This window comes from Aquarana catesbeiana, linkage group LG11 (genome assembly GCF_042186555.1).
Source record: "Aquarana catesbeiana isolate 2022-GZ linkage group LG11, ASM4218655v1, whole genome shotgun sequence".
Lineage (NCBI taxonomy): Eukaryota > Metazoa > Chordata > Amphibia > Anura > Ranidae > Aquarana > Aquarana catesbeiana.
Window position 1 is genome coordinate 21,084,646 of NC_133334.1, and position 22,569 is coordinate 21,107,214.

At 45.2% G+C, this 22,569-nt stretch overlaps 1 protein-coding gene across 1 annotated transcript in view; it reads right to left on the reverse strand.

Annotated features, from left to right (window-relative positions):
• NAV2 (neuron navigator 2) overlaps positions 1-21,811 on the reverse strand; it is a 634,885-nt gene extending 613,074 nt beyond the window's left edge. The window contains exon 1 of the mRNA XM_073604037.1: positions 21,324-21,811. Coding sequence (XP_073460138.1) covers positions 21,324-21,473 — 150 coding nt within the window. The 5' untranslated portion in view covers positions 21,474-21,811. The remainder of the gene's footprint in view (positions 1-21,323) is intronic.
• Positions 21,812-22,569: the final 758 nt, after the last annotated feature.

The following is a 22,569-nucleotide window of genomic DNA, read 5'->3' on the forward strand; positions in this document are numbered from 1 at the left end:
GCTGTAACAGATCACTATTTGCAGGCATTTAAATTCTTATCTTTTTTTTTTTTTTCTAAAGAGACGCTGCTGCCAATTTAATTTATACCTTATTGGTTCATACTTGTATTTTACTACGGATGTATATATTTCCATCTAAAAGAAATACATATTTATACTTTTTTTAGGCATTTTTATTCATATGGTAACTGAACCAATTGATTATTTGCTACGAGGAAAAGCCAACTGTTTTATCGGTCATATACTTCATAACTGAGGATGTTATCACATTTCTTCTGTATGTTATAGTAAATGAACTGCTTGTGGTTACCCATGGTGTGCTGTAAGATCTCACTGATTTATCAGTAAGAAAACCAATGTGAAGAGACAGTCTGCTCTCAAAGCACAGCAAAGGGGGGGGGGGGGGTGTAAGCATGAATCTAGTAAGTACTATAGAAGTTATTTAGCATCTAGAACAGGGCCCTTCAAACTTTTCAGCACAAGGGCCATATTGTAAATTGTAATCAATATGATATGATTCAGAGAAAATAAGAAAGGACTTTTCTAACAGTGCCCACCAAAGTCCCCTCTTACATCAGGGTCACCATCTGAATCCCCCTTATATCAGAATCCCAATTAGAGTCCCTTCTTACATCAGGGTCCCCATCTGCCCATCAGAGTCTCCCCTACATTAGGGTCTCCATCAGAGTCCTACCTTACTTCAGGGTCCCTTTTAGAGTCCCCCTTTACTTCGGAACCCCCCATTACATCAGGGTTCCCATCAGAGTCCCCCCATTACATCAGGGTTCCCATCAGAGTCCCCCCATTACATCAGGGTTCCCATCAGAGTCCCCCCATTACATCAGGGTTCCCATCAGAGTCCCCCCATTACATCAGGGTTCCCATCAGAGTCCCCCCATTACATCAGGGTTCCCATCAGAGTCCCCCCATTACATCAGGGTTCCCATCAGAGTCCCCCCATTACATCAGGGTTCCCATCAGAGTCCCCCATTACATCAGGGTTCCCATCAGAGTCCCCCATTACAACAGGGTTCCCATCAGAGTCCCCCATTACATCAGGGTTCCCATCAGAGTCCCCCATTACAACAGGGTTCCCATCAGAGTCCCCCATTACATTAGGGTCCCTACCAGAGAGTCCCCCCCCCCCCCCCTTACATCACAGTCCCTATCAGATTTCTACCTTATAAAATAGTCATTACGTCCGATGAGTGGTGGAACGCAGGTGAGGTTGTGAGAGAATCTAGCTGCTTCCTGGAATGAGCAGGACTATACTTTGATGTTACATCCTTTCATTTTTACTATGGAACATTGCAAGCAAGACTTCTACTGAACAAACTAAGACGTACTATGTGGGCTCTCTCTCCTTTTGTCCGAGTTTGATCTACCACAGGAAGAACCGTATCTTGGAGTTGGCATCCAAACACCCTGCTCACCAGTCTAAGCCTGTTTGACCCACACACAATACTGCCTGAGGGGTCCACCTGATCGGGTGAGTCTAACCACTTGGGGGGGGGGGGTGGAGCATGAATCACCTGTGTGGTCATAAAGCATTACAGCACTTTGGGCATTGTGAGCACAGCAGCACCTGTGAAGAAATTTTGCATTTGGAACTTTCATTTATGTACACATTTAAACGTTCACTGGCTACATGCTTGTTCAAGTTTTTCTATTATTTTTGGTCATCCTTATTGCCTATGTTATTGATGCACAGCACTAGTACTTCCATTGTTTTGTTTTTTTTTTTGTATTTGGATTTGTTTTGCGCTGTGGTATATATACTTTTTTAGATTTCTACCTTACATCAGGGTCCTTATCAGATTCCTATTTTACATCAGGGTCCCTATCAGAGGCTTCCCTATACATTAGAGTCCCAATCAGAGTCCTACCTTACTTCAGTGTCCCCACTCAGATAGCAGGCAATTGAGCTGCAAGTTTGAAAATGACTTGCTAAGCTTCACAAGTTTGTTGCGCAATTGCAGTAATGCCGCGTACACACGAGCGGACTTTCTATCCTACTTGGTCCGGCACACTTTCCGACGGACTTTGTCCGCCAGGTGCGCCGGACTTTAAAACGAACGGACTTGCCCACACACGCCGGGATTTTCCGGCGGGCTAAGTCCGCCCGTCTTTCCGACGGACTTTCGCCGGAGTTCCGGCGGACTTTCAGAATGAACGGACTTGCCCACACACGGACAAGTCCGTTCATTTTGAACGTGACTCAGGTGCGACGGGACTAGAAAAGGATGTCAATCTTGCCGCTTTTATCGGCTAGATTGACACCTTGCGAGCCCCGTCGCGGGGCATACCAGGCCCTTAGGTCTGGTATGGATTATAAAGGGGAACCCCGCTACGCCGAAAAAACGGCGTGGGGTCCCCCCTAAAATCCATACCAGACCCCGATCCGAGCACGCAGCCTGGCCGGTCAGGAAAGGGGGTGGGGACGAGCGAGCGCCCCCCCCCCCTCCTGAACCGTACCAGGCCGCATGCCCTCAACATGGGGGGTGGGTGCTTTGGGGGAGGGGGGCGCCCTGCGCCCCCCCCCCCCAAAGCACCTTGTCCCCATGTTGATGAGGACAAGGGCCTCTTCCCGACAACCCTGGCCGTTGGTTGTCGGGGTCTGCGGGCGGGGGCTTATCGGAATCTGGGAGCCCCCTTTAATAAGGGGGCCCCCAGATCCCGGCCCCCCACCCTATGTAAATGAGTATGGGGTACATGGTACCCCTACCCATTTACCTAGGAAAAAAGTGTAAGTAATAAAACACACCACACAGGTTTTTAAAATATTTTATTAAACAGCTCCGGGGGGGGGGTCTTCTTCCGGCTTCGGGGGTCCCTCCGCTTCATCTTCTCCCGGCGTCCGGTTGGTTCTTCTCCGCTCTCCGGCCTCTTCTCCCGGTGTCGCAGGTCTTCGGCCGGCCCCTCCGCTCTCTTCATGTAGCTCTATTGCGAGCGGAGGTCCGGACTTCTGGGCTTCTTGGCTTCTTGGCTTCTTGGCTTCTCTTCTCTTCTCTTCCCCCAGATGTTGACACGACGCTCTCTCCGGCTGGACTGGTCTCTGAGGGCTGCGTTGTGACTTATATAGGCGGAGACCCCGCCCCCATATGATGTCACAGTCCCTGGGCATGCTGGGACTGTGACGGTTTAGGGGGCGTGGTCGGGGGGCGTGGTCGACCACGCCCCCTAAAACGTCACAGTCCCAGCATGCCCAGGGACTGTGACATCATATGGGGGCGGGGTCTCCGCCTATATAAGTCACAACGCAGCCCTCAGAGACCAGTCCAGCCGGAGAGAGCGTCGTGTCAACATCTGGGGGAAGAGAAGAGAAGAGAAGCCAAGAAGCCAAGAAGCCAAGAAGCCCAGAAGTCCGGACCTCCGCTCGCAATAGAGCTACATGAAGAGAGCGGAGGGGCCGGCCGAAGACCTGCGACACCGGGAGAAGAGGCCGGAGAGCGGAGAAGAACCAACCGGACGCCGGGAGAAGATGAAGCGGAGGGACCCCCGAAGCCGGAAGAAGACCCCCGAAGCCGGAGGAAGATCCCCCCCCGGAGCTGTTTAATAAAATATTTTAAAAACCTGTGTAGTGTGTTTTATTACTTACACTTTTTTCCTAGGTAAATGGGTAGGGGTACCATGTACCCCATACTCATTTACATAGGGTGGGGGGCCGGGATCTGGGGGCCCCCTTATTAAAGGGGGCTCCCAGATTCCGATAAGCCCCCGCCCGCAGACCCCGACAACCAACGGCCAGGGTTGTCGGGAAGAGGCCCTTGTCCTCATCAACATGGGGACAAGGTGCTTTGGGGGGGGGGGCGCAGGGCGCCCCCCTCCCCCAAAGCACCCACCCCCCATGTTGAGGGCATGCGGCCTGGTACGGTTCAGGAGGGGGGGGGGGGCGCTCGCTCGTCCCCACCCCCTTTCCTGACCGGCCAGGCTGCGTGCTCGGATCGGGGTCTGGTATGGATTTTAGGGGGACCCCACGCCGTTTTTTCGGCGTAGCGGGGTTCCCCTTTATAATCCATACCAGACCTAAGGGCCTGGTATGCCCCGCGCTCGCCGCAATAGGAAGATTTGTTTTTCCTATTGCAGCGAGCGCGAGATGCAATACCATCCCCTCGTGTCGTATTTGGTCTGTCGGACCAGCCTACACACGAGCGGGCTTTCCGTCGGACCAGCACACACACGAGCGGACTTTCCGCCCGAAACTGAGTCCGACGGAAAGATTTCAAACATGTTTGAAATCTAGGTCCGGCGGGCTTTTGGGAAGAAGTCCGCCGGAAAAGTCCGCCGCCGCCCACACACGGGCGGATTGTCCGGCACACTCTGGTCCGCCGGACCAAGTATGCCGGAAAGTCCGACCGTGTGTACGCGGCATAAGTTTGCATTGCATGACTCCAGATCAACTTACTTTGCAAACATTCTGCAAGTCTGCTGCAAGTTCTGGTTCAGTTATGCTGTGCAATAGTCATCCCACCACAGGGGTCACTGTGGCTGAATTTTCATGCTGTGGACTCGCCATGCTCTTGCTGTAGACTCATCAATGCAACTTTGTTCTAACTAGAGATTTGCCACTTAAATTTGCTACAAATTGGAAAAGTGTCAACTAGAACTTGTGCTTCATGTGCTCTGCAAGTGTACAACTTGCCAGTGAAAATGTGCAGCAAGTTAACAGACTTACAATTCAACACTGCCACAAATTTGTGGCAAGTTATACTTGCTATCTAGGTATTAGAGTCCCCCTTTACATCGGTGTGTCCATCAGAGTCCCCCATTACCTCAGGTTTCATATCAGAGTCCCTCCTTGCTTTAAGGTCCCTCTTAGGTTCCCCCCTCTTATATTAGCATCACTATCAGAGTCCCCCCTTACATCACAGTCCCTATCAGATTCCTACCTTACATGAGGGTCCCTATCAGATTCTTATTTTACATCAGGGTCCCCATCAGAGCCCCCTCTCAATCAGAATCCCCCCTTATATTAGTTTCCCCTTCAGAATCCCCCTTACCGCTATAAGGCTTGAAGCGCGGCTGTAGCAGCCAGGCAGGAGGCGGGAGATAGAGAAGGTAGATAGAGAACAGTTGATAGCTGCAAAGGGTGGGCCAACTCAATATTGAACCCTACAGACTAAGACCGGGATGCCATTAAAGTTCATGTGCGTGTAAAGGCAGGTGTCCCAATACTTTTGGTAATATTGTGTAGTTTGGAGACCCCTGACCCAGAGGGTAATGTCAGTTATTGGAGTTGTTTAAAAGTCTCTTTACTATTTTCAATGTCTTTATTAATTTTCAAACAAAGTAGCAACATTGACAGACGACAAAATCAATAGCTCTGACATTTTCGGGTAATCAATTTACAGTCAGACTCAGCGGAGAGGAATGAGGAACTGACATTTTAACTGACAAAGAGCGGCTTGGGTGGGAATAGTCTCCTGTGTTGTTACATTATAAGGCCAAGAAGATGTGGATTCTCCTCCAAATGATTTTCAGTGAAGGGTACTGTTACAGTGACTAAATAATATTCTTATTCTCCAAAAATAATTTATACACATTCACTACTTAAACTATTTTTCATGTAATTGTTTCTTGCTGCATTTTTCTGCCTACTTGTAATGTCCTCCAAGAGGTCCTGAACCTCTCCTTTTACCCCCTCACTTCCCTTTCTTTGTAATGAACAGTGCACATAAGTTGCAGTCGTTTGCATGGCTTCATGCACACAAATCTCAAAGTCCCAGAGAGAGGGTGGCTATGTTTGTACATACAGTGAAATCATTAAAGCGGAGCTGCACCCAAAAGGGGAAGCTCTGTTTGTTTGCCCCCCCAAAGCACGGTACCCCCCCCTACATTTTGCTTTTTTTGGGGGGGGGGGAGTGGGTACCGGGCTTTGACAGGTACCCGCTCCCACTTCCGGGTAGGGTCGCCATGGCGATCTACGAGCATTTCCGGCACACAGGTCCCAAAAGACAGTGGGACCATTCAGAAAGCGCAGTGTGACTCGAGCGTGCATAGTAGGAGACCGGCTGTAAAGCCTTCACTGCCACTGTCCCTTACTTGCATTGCCAGTCCCTGAACCATAAGCCGATTGACAAATCAGCTTGGGGGGCCAGCATCGCGAAATCCTGGTGCTCATGCATGCGATCGCGCATGGCTGGTGGCGATCTCACCCGTCGGCCACGCGCATCGGGTCCCCCACCATGCAGCGGCCGCGCGCGCCCTCTGGCGGCTGTAAAAGGGAAGGAGGTACCCATACTGGGTTTCGCCCAGTAGAGCCGTTGTGCCGTAGTATATCTGGGTGAGCCAGTTAAAATATTGTTTGCACTATTATAAGTAAAACGCATGTTTGCTTGTTAAATACTGAGGTTAAAAGGTCAGCCCTGTATATTTAGGGGGAAGGATACTGAATTGTCCCTAAATTTAGGGATTGACATACAGCTGCTTTACCTGACATTTATCCCAGCAATGGTATCACTTATATCTTTAAAAAAAAAAAATTGCTCGCAAATTGTATAAATCCCTGAATCAACTACTGTATCTGCAATGGCTTTTTGTACAACTTCAAGCCACTTTTTAAAACATTCTATGATTTCTGCTAGAACCAACCTCTGTGGAAAACTATGCCATGTTTTAGTGACGATGTTTGAGGCTCGGTTCACACTACCGCGACTTGGGATCCGACTTGTAAGCCCTCAAGTCGCCCCAAGTCGCCCCAGAAAGAGATTCACATTACAGTGCATGGGAGCGTCTTAATAGACACTACTGAAGTCGCTCCGACTTCAGAGCGTACTCCCTGTACTACTTGGATCCGACTTTGATCCGACTTCAGCCTATTGACTATCATTGAAGTCGGATCGCCGTCTCGCATGATCCGACTTCGGCATGCGACTTGTGCTCAAATGATCTTGAGGGGAACTCCGCGCCAAATTTTAAATAAAAATCCGGCATGGGTTCCCCCTCCAAGAGCATACCAGGCCCTTGGGTCTGGTATGGACCTTGAGGAGAACCCCCTACGCCGAAAAAACGGCGTGGGGGGTCCCCCCCAATCCATACCAGACCCTTATCCGAGCACGCAGCCCGGCCGGACAGGAATGGGGGTGGGGACGAGCGAGCGCCCCCCCCCCCTCCTGAACCGTACCAGGCCGCATGCCCTCAACATGGGGGGTTTGGTGCCTTGGGGGAGGGGGGCGCGCTGCGGCCCCCCCCACCCCAAAGCACCTTGTCCCCATGTTGATGAGGACAAGGGCCTCTTCCCGACAACCCTGGCCGTTGGTTGTCGGGGTCTGCGGGCGGGGGGCTTATCGGAATCTGGGAGCCCCCTTTAATAAGGGGGCCCCCAGATCCCGGCCCCCCACCCTATGTGAATAGGTATGGGGTACATGGTACCCCTACCCATTCACCTAGGGAAAAAAGCGTCAATAAAAAACACAGTACACAGGTATTTAAAATAATTTATTAGGCAGCTCCGGGATCTTCTTCCGACTCCGGGGGTCTCTCCGGCGTCTTCTCCCGGTGTCCGCATCTTCTGCCAGCTCCACCGCTATCTTCTGGCGCTCTTTTGCCAGCGGTGGTCCGGACCTCTGGATCATCTTCTTCCCTCTTCTCTTCCAGAGATGTTGACACGACGCTCTCCCCAGCCAGAATGGTTTCTGTGCGCTCTGCAAGGGACTTATATAGGCCGTGACCCCGCCCCCTTATGCCGTCACAGTCCCTGGGCATGCTGGGTCTGTGACGTTTTAGGAGGCGTGGTCACCGGGTGATGACCACGCCCCCTTATGACGGCACAGCCCCAGCATGCCCTGGGACAGTGACCTCATAAGGGGGCGGGGTCACCGCCTATATAAGTCCGTTGCGGAGCGTTCAGAGACCATTCCAGCTGGAGAGAGCGTCGTGTCAACATCTTTGGAAGAAAAGAAGAAGGCAGAAGTCCGGACCACCGCTAGCAATTGAGCTGCAGAAGATAGCGGAGGAGCCGGCAGAAGATGCGGACACCGGGAGGAGACGGCGGAGAGACCCCCGAAGTCGGAAGAGGACCCCCGAAGTCGGAAGAAGATCCCGGAGCTGCCTAATAAATTATTTTAAAAAACCTGTGTACTGTTTGTTTTATTGACGCTTTTTTCCCCTAGGTGAATGGGTAGGGGTACCATGTACCCCATACTCATTCACATAGGGTGGGGGGCCGGGATCTGGGGGCCCCCTTATTAAAGGGGGCTCCCAGATTCCGATAAGCCCCCCGCCCGCAGACCCCGACAACCAACGGCCAGGGTTGTCGGGAAGAGGCCCTTGTCCTCATCAACATGGGGACAAGGTGCTTTGGGGTGGGGGGGGCCGCAGCGCGCCCCCCTCCCCCAAGGCACCAACCCCCCCATGTTGAGGGCATGCGGCCTGGTACGGCTCAGGAGGGGGGGGGGCGCTCGCTCGTCCCCACTCCCATTCCTGTCCGGCCGGGCTGCGTGCTCGGATAAGGGTCTGGTATGGATTGGGGGGACCCCCCACGCCGTCCTTTCGGCGTAGGGGGGTTCCCCTCAAGATCCATACCGGACCCAAGGGCCTGGTATGCCCCTGGGGGGGGGAACCCATGCCGGATTTTTATTTAAAATTTGGCGCGGAGTTCCCCCTAAAGATTCATACCAAACACAGTGGCGGGGATCCAAGTCGGATCCCCGTTCATTGAAAGTCGGATCCACAAGTCGTGTTGAAGTCGGGTTAAAGTCGCGTTGCAAAGTCGCGTTGAAGTCGTGTTGCCCCTGTGTGAATCGAGCCTTAGTGTTTTTTGAAGCTGGAGATCAAACTGCTTTTGTGTGTTTTGTAATGATACTGATGCTAAAATCAGGGTGGATAAAAATCAATGATTTTTTTTTAAATCTAAAAAACTATTTTTTTTTTTTATTTCAATCAGATTTTTTTGATTTAAATCGATTTTTTTCATGTTTATCAAATTTATTTTAATAAAATGCTTTTGGAGTAAAAATCTAAAGACAGTTTTCTATTTAAGATACATTAATAAATTAGTTTATTCAGCATGAAATGAAACTTAGTTATGTAGCACGAGGCTCTATATTCTGCAATAGTTACATTTTTAGTCAATTCAATCCAAGCTCTGCAAGCTGAGATAACATGCACTGCATTGATGCATTCACACAATGTCACAGGAACCATGAGATAAACAAAAGTTCAGGAAAATTCCTTTATCCCATTGTTGTGCAAATCTATGTACACTACAAACTGTATGATTGGATCAGTTCTGATATCGCTGTTTTACTAACCTGACAGCTTATTATTCTAAATAGGAAACCTTCATTTTGTTTGCAAATATTAAAGATTCTAACTACCAGCAGGAATAAGTCCTTACAGTTAAAGAGCACCTGTCATTTCAGATGCATCATGGCAGCGCCTGTTAGCGGGCATCCACTCACCTGCTGCCGCCACGTCCCTCGCCTTGTTGTGTCACTGCCGCATCACCAGCACCATCACGCATCACCATTAAAGTGAATGACACTGCCGGTGAGCCAACAGCGGGTCAGAGGAGGAGCTGCTGCGGGACAGAGGAGGAGCCAACAGCGGGTCAGAGGAGGAGCCGCTGTGGGACAGAGATGACAGTTGCTCTTTAAAAATTATGATTTAAATCAAGCATTTTTACTAGTGATTTTAATCATGGTGTAGCCACCCTGGCGGTATGATTATATCAGATTTTTGAAGCTAAAAGCGGCACATTGTTTTGCATAGAAATATGGCGTTTTATATTGTAGGCCTGTAATTCTTAGGAATAACTCTCTTAAATCTGTCCAAACAAGAGTCTAGTAGACATCCCGGGTATGATAAAGTTTGACACGAAAATCATTAATTATAATATAATAAATAACTATAAATAAATATAAAAAAATAATAATATAATAATAATAATAATAAAATGAATTTCCCCACGAATCACTATCGCTCAATTCTGCAAGTGTTCTAATTTACTATCGCTGTCTAAACCACTTTTGTCGTAAAGGCTGGCCATACATGGTTGAATTTCGAAAGAATTTTCTTTTGAAAATCAGAAAATTTGTGCGTTTTGTGATCCGATGGCGCCACCATTGATTTCAAAACTCGGCCAACCAAGCCTTCAATTTCACCTCCTGTTGCTACAGAAAAGAATTTTCGTTGCCCGGAATATTCTTTTCTTTCTGGGAATTTTCTTTTCTTGCACACATGCGCATTTCTTTTTCAATTGCATTTCTCGCACGATTCTCCCATCATTGATTAGAAAATCATCCGTGTTTCAAAACATTTCCAACACATCCGATTACTCAAATTTGATGGCCGCACGAAAACCGGCTGTTGCTGCAACCCACTAAGGCCTCATGCACACTGGACGTTAAAATAATGGTAGAAAAACGCCAGTAGCCTTGCAGTGAGTTTTTCAATTACTTTAGCGTTTTTCCGTCTTTTTTTTTTTTCAATGGATCAAAAACGTTAAAAACCGCTGGTGAGCGACGTTTATCAGCGTTTATCAGCGTTAGAGCGTTTTTACAGCTGAAAAACGTCTCTCAAGACCCCACTAGTTTTGGGGGTTTTTTTTACTGCTCAAAAACGCCACTGCCCAAAACTGCTGATAACAGCCTATGTTTGCATGGACACATAGAATAACATGATGGAGAGTATAACGACTGTAGAAAAAAACGTCTGCAGCCAAAAACAGCTGCTGTAAAAACGTCAAAAAACATCCAGTGTGCATGAGGCCTAATGGTGAGAAATACGAAGATTTTTTCAAAATTCGAATCCATGTATGGCCTGCCAAAGAGACACTTTTTGGTTGCCATGGACAATCACTAGTTTCCAGGCAGAAATATATATATATATATATATATATATATATATATATATATATATATATATATATATATATATACTGTTGTATTATAAAACTGCATGCAGGGCACTGGACAAAGCACTGGGACCAAAGGGGAGGTGAAATGATTTGATACAGTAATGTAATCTGTCAGATTACAGTGTACATACGTGTTATGTTCTGTGTACTTTTTGAATTTGCCGCCGGGCTCCGCCCCCACCATACGTCGCGACGCTCGCAGGGAACAGAGCCCGATGCTCTTTCAAAATCTCCAACCCGTCAAAAAAAATCCAACCGCTTAAAGAGGAGTTCTTCTTCAAATACTGCAGCTGCTGACTTTTAATAATCGGACACTTACCTGTCCCACGGTCCAGCGATACGGGGGATAGAAGACCCGCTCGACTCCCCCTCCGTTCGGCGGCGCCGGCATTGCAACTGTGGGTGCTCAGCCGGGCACCCACTGCGCATGCGCGAGCGGCGCCGCGCGCCGTGATTGGCCGCTCAATCGTCTGGGACCTGTAATGTGTCCCAAATGATTGACAAGAGGGAGGGGGCAGAGCTGAGCCCTTCCTGCGCCAAGGGTAAGTGATGTCACCAGCCCAGGAAATGAAGGAGGCAGACTACGAGGGACCCCCCTAGCAACAGCCATTTAGAGGTTCGTAAAAAAAAAATTTTTTTACAAATGTTTTTGTTTTGCACATTCATGCATTTATTTATTTTTTTGGGTGGAACACCACTCCGGTTTCTGGGGGAAAAAAAATGGAGCAAGTTTCATTTTTTTTAACAAAAAAAAGCACAAAAATAAAAACAACCGTTCGGCGATGAGCATGACCATTTAAAAACAAAATGTACAGTTCTGAGCTAGCTTATGGTATGTTACCCAGTCTGTTGGCACACAGATAGGAATACTAAAAAGACACAGCACGGGGAAATGTCATGTCTTTGTTCAGATGCACTGAGGAATCATTACGTAGGGCGCTGTGCCCTGACTTCATTAACATCTATAGTGTGAGAGCCGCACAACAGATGCCTCACAGATCATAAACTTTGACCTACTGTCTAGAGTCAGATGAGAAAATGATATTCTGTTTCACAGACAAGCCGCATCTCTGATCAATACGACGGCCTACAAACTGATAACAGCTACTGTTAATTACCGCTAATCCCATTCATCTCTCGTCATGCAATGCCAAGTGACACTGCCAGCCTCTCTATTTTTTTTTTACTGAATGGGAACAAATCCAATAAAGTCATTTACATTTTATTGCCCATACGCCGAGCTGAACAATGCAATATTCTTAGCCAATGTCTTCATTCTACACAGTCACTTTATAAAGTGCACAGACTGCCTTCACATGGGAGGACGTCTGTCAAACAGTGCAAACCGTTTTGGCCGCTTTTGTTCAACAACTACACAGATTATGTTCTTAAAGTGATTATTAAAGTGGAATTAAAGGTGTTGTATAAGTAAATTCTATAAGTATCTCTGGAGACTGCTAAAAGGCTAACATCATGGCCACAGACGTGTGTTTCACTCATTAGTGCCTCTGTTTACATTGTTACTGAGCAATCCAAACCTGTCAGTCATAACCTTCAAGTTTAGTCAGCAGCATTGATTCAAAGTAAATTCTGAACCACATTTGGCAATTTTAACCGCTTCAGCCCCCCGAAATTTTTACCCCCTTCCTGACCAGAGCACTTTCGCACTTTTTGCGATTCGGCGTCGATTTAACTGACAATTGCGCAGTCGTGCGATGTTGCACCCAAACAAAATTAATGTCTTTTTTTTCCCCACAAATAGAGCTTTCTTTCGGTGGTATTTGATCACCTCTGTGTTTTGTTTTTTTTTTGCTAGCGCGGTCTTTTTGGATTATCTGTATATTATGTATTTGTGCACGCCTCACATTTAGGACTGCAGCTTTAATTTTATTTTTTTATTTTTCAATTATTGTTTTGAGAAGCGCGGTAATTTTTGCTGTATATTTGGTCTTTTTTTTTTTTTTGCGCTATAAACAAAAAAAGAGTGACAATTTTGAAAAAAAAAACCACAATATTTAGTATTTTTTGCTATAATAAATATCCCCATTTTTTTTTTTTAAAAAAGCTACATTTTATGTATGTGATATGTATTCTTCTACATATTTTTGGTAATAAAAAAATCGCAATAAGCGTATACTGATTGGTTTGCGCAAAAGTTATAGCGCCTATAAAATAGGGGACAGATTTATAGCATTTTTATTTTTTTTTACTAGTAATGGCGGCGATGTGCGATTTTTATCAAGACTGCGACATTATGGCGGACACATCGGACAATTTTGACACATTTTTGGAACCATTGGCATTATTACAGGGATCAATGCTATAAAAATGCACTGATTACAGGCAGTCCCCGAGTTACGAACGGGTTAGGGGCCGCCCGTTTGTTCTTAAGTCGGATTTGTTCGTAAGTCGGAAGCGCATGCGCAGCACGGCAGAGACGTCGTTTTCCGATGTTTCTGATGTTCTGTCAAGTAGCCGCACATGCGCAGACGTCGTTTTCCAATGTTTTTCAACGTTTTCCGCTTTTTTCCCGATGTGCCCGCCGTCGAATAGTGCCCGCGCATGCGCAGAAGGTCACGCCGCCTCCCGTTGGTAAGTAGTAGTCGTTCGCAAGTCGGAGGTTCGTAACTCGGAGGGCCTCCTGTACTGTAAAAATGTCACTGGCACTGAAGGGGTTAACACTAGGGGGCGCTCAAGGGGTTAATTGTGTTCCCTGGATGTGTTCTAACTGAAGGGGGGAGGGGACTGACTAGGGGAGATGACAGATCGCTGTTCATACTTTGTATGAACAGGCGATCTGTCATTTCTCCCCTCAGAGAACCAGGATCAACCAAGATCTCTGTGTTTACACACAAAGATCCCGGTTCTCGCCATGTTATGAGCGATCGCAGTAGCCCGGCGGTCTCACTCGCATCGGCTCCAGGGGCGAGCTACGGGGGCGCGCCCCTAGTGGCCGCCTTAAGGAGCGACGTAACATGACGGCGATTCGCCTGCCCGTGCCATTCTGCCGCAGTGCAACTGCGGCGGCTGGTCGGAAAGCGGTTAAGGAAGAATTCCAGGTATGGATATTTTTACATAGCTACATTGATCCAGACTGAACCAATGTAACTATGCACATACCATACCTGTGCACACCTCCCAACATTTTGAGATGGGAATGAGGGACACCTATTAGCAAATGTATTTAGGCATAGGATACGCCCCCCTGCCACACCCCCTTAAAGGAGAATTAACCCCCCAAAAAAAGGTTAATTAAATCCACAAGGGTTTTTTTTTTTACCACTACTATTCCTTTATATTGGCTTTTAAAATTTACAAATGCCGCTATTTAGAACTTGGATGAAAGGTTTAGCGCTGGGAAACACTTTTTGCAAGATAAAAATTGCATTTTATATACAACTATATAGAGCAGACCAAAATGAGGGACAAATGAGGAGGAAAGAGGGACAGAGGGACATTGTTCCAAATCAGTGACAGTTGGAAGCTATGCCTGTGGGGTCCCTCTGTAGGCTGAAAGACACCTCTACTCCAGCGATCTCCATTAGCTCTATATCTTGCACTGCCGCTGCCCTGCTGCATCATGAACACAGGAGGTCAGCCACTCTGCATGGGTGCCGTTCAGAGATTGCTTTGCATTTTCTCAATGAATGTAAAGCATTCTCTGATTGGACAAGGCGGAGAGCATGATGTCAGCGCCCCACCTAGTCCAATCAGAGAACGCTTTGCAATTGCAAGGAAATGCGAAGCAATCTCTGAATGGCGGGTGTGCTAACCAGCAGACCTCCTGGAACACTGGAGCTGCAGTGATTTCCAGGGTCTGGAGCAGTGGTTCTCAACCCTGTCCTCAAGTATCCCCCAACAGGCCATGTTTGCAGGTTTTCCTTTATCTTGCACAGGTGCTTTAAATCAGAGTCAATGGCTTGGTATTTTGGACAGCTATTTTATCTAAGAGAAATTCCCAAAACATGGCCTGTTGGGGGTACTTGAAGACAGGGTTGAGAACCACTAGTCTAGAGCACATGTGTCAAACACAAGGCCCTCGACTCCAGCCCTCCAGGCCATTTCATGTTGTCCTCAAACCTCTCCTGCGGCTGCGGCACCCCCTTCATTTCAGCCCCAACCTTGTCCCAACAGTCGGCAGCAGACAGGGGGACAGAACTCCTTCGCCAGATCCTGCGTTTTTCTGTGTAGCAACGGAGAGGGTCCTCTCTGCCCCAGTCTCAGCAGTTGGCAGAAGAACGGAGAACAGAGCTCCTCCTACAGATCCTGTGCCTCTCTGTGCAGCCACAGCACCCCCTCGTCTCCGCCTCCCCTGGTCTCAGCATTCAGCAGACTCAGGCAGCTGACTCCCGCCCCTCCTCTAGTCCTCCTCCAGACCCTGCACTTTCTGCTTCCCAGCTCCCACCCCAGCTTCTTCCAGGCAGCAGGTAAGTGAGGTGCAATGTGATGTAAGGGAGATTTGGGGACTTCTGATGGTGGGGGGGTTTTGGCATCTGATGTAAGGGGGATTGGGGTGCTCTGGACATCTAGATACAACCGCCCCTTTGAGGACAACCATAACGCTGATGCGGCCAGCAGTGAAATTGAGTTTGGCACTCCTGTTCTAGAGGGTTTCCACAGGTACAGTACATTAATAATTACATTGGTCAAAGCTGGCCTAATGTATCTGTATGTAAAATGTCCATACCTGGAATTCTTTAAAGTGATTATTACAGTGGAATTAAAGGTATCATACAAGCAAAATCTATAAGCACTCTCTGGAGACGGCTAAAGGTTAACATCATGGCCAGAGATGTGTGCTTCACTCATTAGTGCCTCTGTTTACACATTACAAAGCACTTCAAACCTGTCAGCCATACCCTTCAAGTCTTGCCAGCAGCATTGACATAATGTAAATTCCGAGCCACATGGGTGATTTTAGGACAACCTACACAAGCAAAAATGTCCCAAAGCATTTCCATAATCAATCGCTCCAGACTGCAAACTGCTGACTCCTGTATTGGCAGCGTATTGCCAAAGTCACCTGCCAGTGTCGGGTGGTACGACTGCAAAGAAAGGCATAAAAGAAAGGCATCCTTGCAAAAAAATAAACATAGAATACACCTTTTCGCCAATCTCAGCTGCAGTGAGGTGATACCGGTTCCTACAGAATCCCAGAGACTCCTATAGAATCCCAAACTTATCAAAGTGTTGGATCCTGTAGTATGATCCTAACATTTAACCCGCACCCTCAACCAAAAAAACTTACCATAACCTTTCAAATGAACCTTTATTTGGACATTAATTTCTCTTTACTACTGCAGAGATTGGCAGAAAAGACAAGTAAGGTGAGTATATAAAGGTATAGAATATATGTAGGACTTTATATCTACCTCCACAGACATGAACAAACTGTTTATATATAAAAAAAAAAACTATAAAATTTTATTAGGAATATCACAAATATTAAAATAGATTAAAAAAAAAAAAACATCTACATAAGTTAGCCATCCAATGTAATACGTTTTCTGGCCTTGGGAACCTTAGGTTAGGCCAACGCGTTTTGCATACAGTCCCGCTTCATCAGGGCCTCATATTCTATCATAGAGTACTGTAACAATATACATAGGTATAAACAAGCAGTCATTAAGCGGCATATTACATAAATATCAACGTTGCATATATCACCATCACCAAACAATTCATATAAACGTTCACAGGTCTTCTCTTCTCTACAGCCGTTTAAGGTGCAGAATTTACATAGGATCTCTCAGCTCTGAAAAGCAGGTGGGGGGGCGGAGAGCTCTGAGAGCTGATTGGAGGGAAGGGACACTCCCCCATTCACAGCTATGGCTCTCAATCTGCTGAAGCTCCCTCCCCTGTCACTTTTTATCTCTTTGGGGTCAGGAAAACTCATCAGAAGTGACTGATACTTATAGCAGAGGAAGGAGGCAGACAGAAATGACACTTAGTGCTCTGGATTGGGACAAGTACACACTATAGAGGGGTATGCTTTGTTCATATTTCATGGCTGAGGTTTACAACCACTTTAATTGTAAGGTTTCACTTTACCAACAGTCACTTTAAAAAAAAATTTAAAAATTTACCTGAACATAATACATTCTACATTCTAACCACAACCTATACCCTACGCTCAACTTAGCCCTTAACCCTAATAAACTGAATTCTGATGATCCAAACTTTAGGAGGTCCCTATTCCAATTCCTTGTTCTTCAAGGGGAAACCATAACCCTAACCCCTAACCCTAAGTATTGGGCCTTCCCATAATGACTCCCTTGCTCTGCCCCCATCTGCTGGGTGGATATTGGCCAACCCAGGATAACCGTTTTTTTGACAAATAACTCTTGCATTTTTAACTGATGGTTATCGATCATTTTTAAACCTAGAATGTTGGCTTGATGCTACCATTAGAGACAAATCAACAGAATCACTAGAGAGGGTGTCTGTCTGTCCCTGTGGAATCACTCCCTCTGTAGCCAAATGCAGCAAGATGTCGCTATCCAGAACACTGCTGAATCTCAATCGCTGGTGATGGGAGCAACAGCTCGCTGCCTCTGCTACAAGAGGTGGCCATTCCATAGGGACAGTCAGGCAACCTCCTATCGATTCTGTCAAAATCGCCAGCGAGCGCATCATCCATCTGACTATAGGCGTGCGCAAGGGGTGTGCCAGGTGTGCCTGGGCACACCTCAACTGCCCTATGCAGCGCAGATTCCCCCTGCTGATATTTTCACCAAAACCCCACAATGGGGCTCCTAAAACATTGTAAAAAAATAATACGAACCGTCAGGATAAGCCAACTAGGTTTGAAAAAGTGTGGAACCCCTGGATCGCTTATCTCCAGGCTCCTCGAGGGCGTGACAGGTTTGTGGGGGGAGACCCAGAGGGAAGGGACCCACCCAACTCTACTCTTTCCTGATTCTTCCCCCACCCCCCTTTTTTAAACCTTAACCCCTCCCCCTTTTTTCTTTTTTTTTTCTTCTTTCCTTCTCTTTTTTTTTTTTTCAATTTTCTTGTTTTCACCTCTGTATTGCCATGTGGCAAAATTTTGGTAGGATGCCACGAGGAGACAGTAAAATCTCCCCAACTACGCTATATCCTTGATTGCTATATTTCAGGGATGTTTACTGAGTCAGGAACACTGATTTTGCATCCTCGTTGTGACTATTGTATGGCGATTATTTGAACGTGAACATCTGTATGTTGATTTAAACTTGTAATAAAAACCATTGAAACAGAAAAAAAATAATAATAATACGAAAATAAAATTAATAAAAATAAAACACTACTAACATGTCCACTGCCCTACTAACACCGTCTATGTTTGAATACTTTTTAAAATGTTTTTTTGCATTCATTTATAAGAGTGTGCATATATTATGCATACATACATACATACAACATACACAAACGCACACGCGTGTTTGAACTTTGGGGTGCACACCCTAATGCAATAGGCTGCGCACACCTATATATCTGACATCAGCCTTGGACACTGAAAAACCTATTTCCTATTAGTATTTTCCATTTGAAGTGCTGCAAATGAAACTCACACATCATAATCAATTCTCAACAGAGCAAAAAATTTGTTGAATTTTTAAATGTATTTACTAATTTTCAGAAACAGTGATATTAACAATATCTCCAGATCAGATCTGATACAAAAACAAAAAAAAAAAAAAAAAGAGTACATCACACTGCAAAAAATGTAACTCATGCCTGAAAAGTAACAAAGAAAACTGCCATAGCAACGAAAAGACCCCCAACTGTTCTCCTACACACACATTCATACAAAAAGTAGAACTGTGTCCAGGAAAAATACATACATTTTTTTCATGTATTCTTAACAAGCAAGTAACTCATCCCTAACGTTTGTAGATGCAGGCACTGGATAATCAAAGTTTGCAGTCAAAGCTTCTCATTTTTACTTTTTACTTTATTTCTGTAGTTCAGTTGCCCCTCCCAGCAGTGACTTGGCAGCCTGTCAACTGACTTTGTGAAGCTATACCCCACCCCCACAACCCAAAAAAACGCAGGTAAAGGGAGTAGCAATAGTCAACAACAGTATGGCCAGTGGTCTTCCGGCGACTGATCTTTTACTATTCCAATTACTGACTTACTATTTTTTCATTGTGTCTATGGGGTTGATTTACTAAAGGCATATAAACTGTGCACTCAGTCCCCTGAAAACCTACCTTTTGTATGGAATTCCACATGAAAACTAGCAGTGTACTTCCTGGTATGTTGTGTTTGTGCCTAGGCACTCCTGTGCCTTCAGTTTCATAGCTGTATATCTACTGTGTGAGATCCAAAGTGTCTCTGACCACTAGTCTCAGGAGATTTGGAGTCAGATTTAATGATATCACTGCTTTCCTTCTCACAGTAATAGGCCAATTCCAATCTTTACTTAGATGGCCACCTCCGCTCTATGGGGCTGATTTACTAAAGGCAAATAGACTGTGCACTCTGCAAGGGCAGTTGCTCCAGAGCTTAGTAAATGAGGAGAAGCTCTGCTGATCTGATCATCATCCAATCATGTGCAAGCAAAAATGCTGATTTTTTTATTTATTTTCCTTGCATGTGATTGGGTATTCTCTGCAAAGTGAAGCTTTACCTCATTTCAGGGGGGATATTTTCTTGGCACACTTTAGACCCCTTAGTACCAATTGATCATGGTTTAATCACCACGGCCTACCTGAGTATTGTTGGTGACCATGTCCATCCCTTTATGACTACAGTGTCCCCATCTTCTGATGGCTCCTTCCAGCAGGATAATGCACCATGTCACAAAGCTCCAATCATCTCACCACTGGACAATGAGGTCCCTGTACTCCAATGTCCTCCACACTCACCACATCTCATCAAATAGAGAACCTTTGGGATGCGGTGGAACCGGAGATTGGCATCACGGATGTGCAGCTGACAAATCTGCAGCAACTGCATGATGCTATCATGTCACTATGGAGCAAAATCTCTGAGGAACGTTTCCAACACCTTGTTGAATCTGTGCCACCAAGAATGAAGGCAGTTCTGAAGGCCAAAGGGGGTCCAACCCGCTACTAGCAAGGTGTACCTAATAAAGTGGAACATCAGTTCCAGACATCAAGGAGAGTAAAATCTAAGGTCCCTAACTCACATTCACATACTAGGGCCATTTAGAGAAGCGCCAATTAGTCTACCAGCATGTCTTTGGAGCGTGGTAAGTAAACCAGAGTACCCAGAGGAAACCCACGCAGGCACATGGAGAACATACAAATTCTGTGCAGGTAGTGCCATGGTTGTGATTTGAACCAATGACTAGTGATGCTAGGCAGAAGGGCTAACCACTTAGCCGCTGTGCTGACCCAGGTCCACTTTGATGTAAGCACAAAGCAGCTGTATAAGAAGAGGGGGGGGGGGAGCGCTGAGACCAGTCTGGAAATTACTTCAATGCCTCTATTGCAGGGATATGCAATTAGCGGACCTCCAGCTGTTGCAGAACTACAAGTCCCATGAGGCATAGCAAGACTCTGACAGCCACAAGCATGACACCCAGAGGCAGAGGCATGATGGGACTTGTAGTTTTGCAACAGCTGGAGGTCCGCTAATTGCATATACCTGCTCTATTGTGAACTTTGAGGATAAAGTGCTCCACAGTGACTTTAGCTACTGAGGTCAGTGTGTACTTAGTTTAAAGCTTCTTTGCTGCTTTTTAAGAATACATAAATATTAAATGTCCATAACCTGGCCACAGTTCTTGTTCCTCACTAAATCAAACACTGACAAAAAAAACACTGCAAAACGGTTGCTTTCAACGTTCTTGTACTAACAGCCAAGAAAGGTATTGTCTACAAATATTTGTATATGAAAATGCAGTTAGCAAATCATGGACCAGCAAACATGTGAAAGTATGAAAAATGAGGTAACCATTACAATCATGAGTACTCATAGAAAAAATTAATATTGTTTGATACAAAAAAAAAAAAACTTAACCAACATGAAAAACTCAGCAATAGCTTTCCTATTATGATGTCATTCATCCTTCACTTTACTCTCATAAAAACACATCAAAAAGCAACAGAGAACAATATCCTTGTGTGCACATAACCTCAATGTATAGTCACCAGTCACTTTTGGCCTGATAGCACGCCTTACCCTGGCTGCAGCTAAATGCCGGCATAGATCAATAAACTGCAAGGAAGATCATACAAAGACATCCCCAGAAGGTTTCCAGGAAACATATATTCTATGAGGCCCTTAACACAAACAACATTTGCAAGACCCCTTTTGCTTGTTAAGGCCCAGAGATGAAGGGATAAAGAGATGAAGGGATGCTTGCTACAAACTGCAAGCTTACTACTCAGACCATAGACATACTGTATATAACATAAAACACACAATGCACAATATATTTATATATATATATATATATATATATATATATATATATATATATATATATATATATATATACGCTCTTACTTACCCTCTTCTGGTCCTCCAGTCCATGTGTCACTGGCTTTCTCCTCTGATGATGCTTAGTCTCCGTAACAGGTTCCATTTTTCGGATTAATCGTTCAGGAAATCCATAAAATAAGCGAATATAATCCTCTATAGCGCTCCTCCATTTGACCATCGAACCAGATGTCCCGCATCCATATTCAAAACCCCAAAGTGTACTTTAGCATAACGCATCCTCGCAATCCCGCCGAATCCGGGCCACCCGAACGCTGACCAAAGACGCTGTATCCATTGCATTAGTTACCCTCTGCCCACCATGGGAAGTCACAAGGAGTAATCCACAAGAAAGACAGAGCCAAAAAAATATATATTTAATCCTCAATATGATAAAAATATGAAGGTCTTCCACCCAATAACATCTGCACAGAAATGTAATCAAATCCAGCGGTTTGAAAATCGGCCAAATTTAAGTCCAAATTGTAAAAAAAAAATAGATTTTTAACCTGGGAATTCCATGCAATAATGTCATACCTGCAAGTACAAAAAATAAAATTAAAAAAAAAACATGCAGTATTTACATCAATGCTATGATAAATGCTTAAAAAACACATGCAATGCATGCTTTACAAAACATTATCCTAGCTTGCATTACAAAATAGCAAATCCTACATTATTTTTCTGCATTACCAGATAAATCGCTGTAAAAGTCAGTTGAATGAGGTTCTGGAAAATGCATCCAAAAAAACATCAAATCATGTGAAAATGTAATAAAATATGCGCATTTTATGTTAACCTTTGCTGTCAACAAGGCTTGAAAATATTACTTAAAACAGAAAATGATTGATACTGTAATCAAAATAGATACAAAAACAACAACATTGAAACAAAATGTAAAAAGATACCCAACCATACAGCAAGACAAGACAAAATATTAACATACTGAAACAAAATGTAAAAAGATACCCAACCATACAGCAAGAGAACACAAATTATTAACATACTGAAACAAAATATAAAAAGATACCCAACCATACAGCAAGAGAACACAAAATATTAACATACTGAAACAAAATATAAAAAGATACCCAACCATACAGCAAGAGAACACAAATTATTAACATACTGAAACAAAATATAAAAAGATACCCAACCATACAGCAAGAGAACACAAATTATTAACATATTGAAACATAATATAAAAATATACTCAACTGTACAGCAAGAGAACACAAAATATTAACAAATTGAAACAAAATATAAAAATATACCCA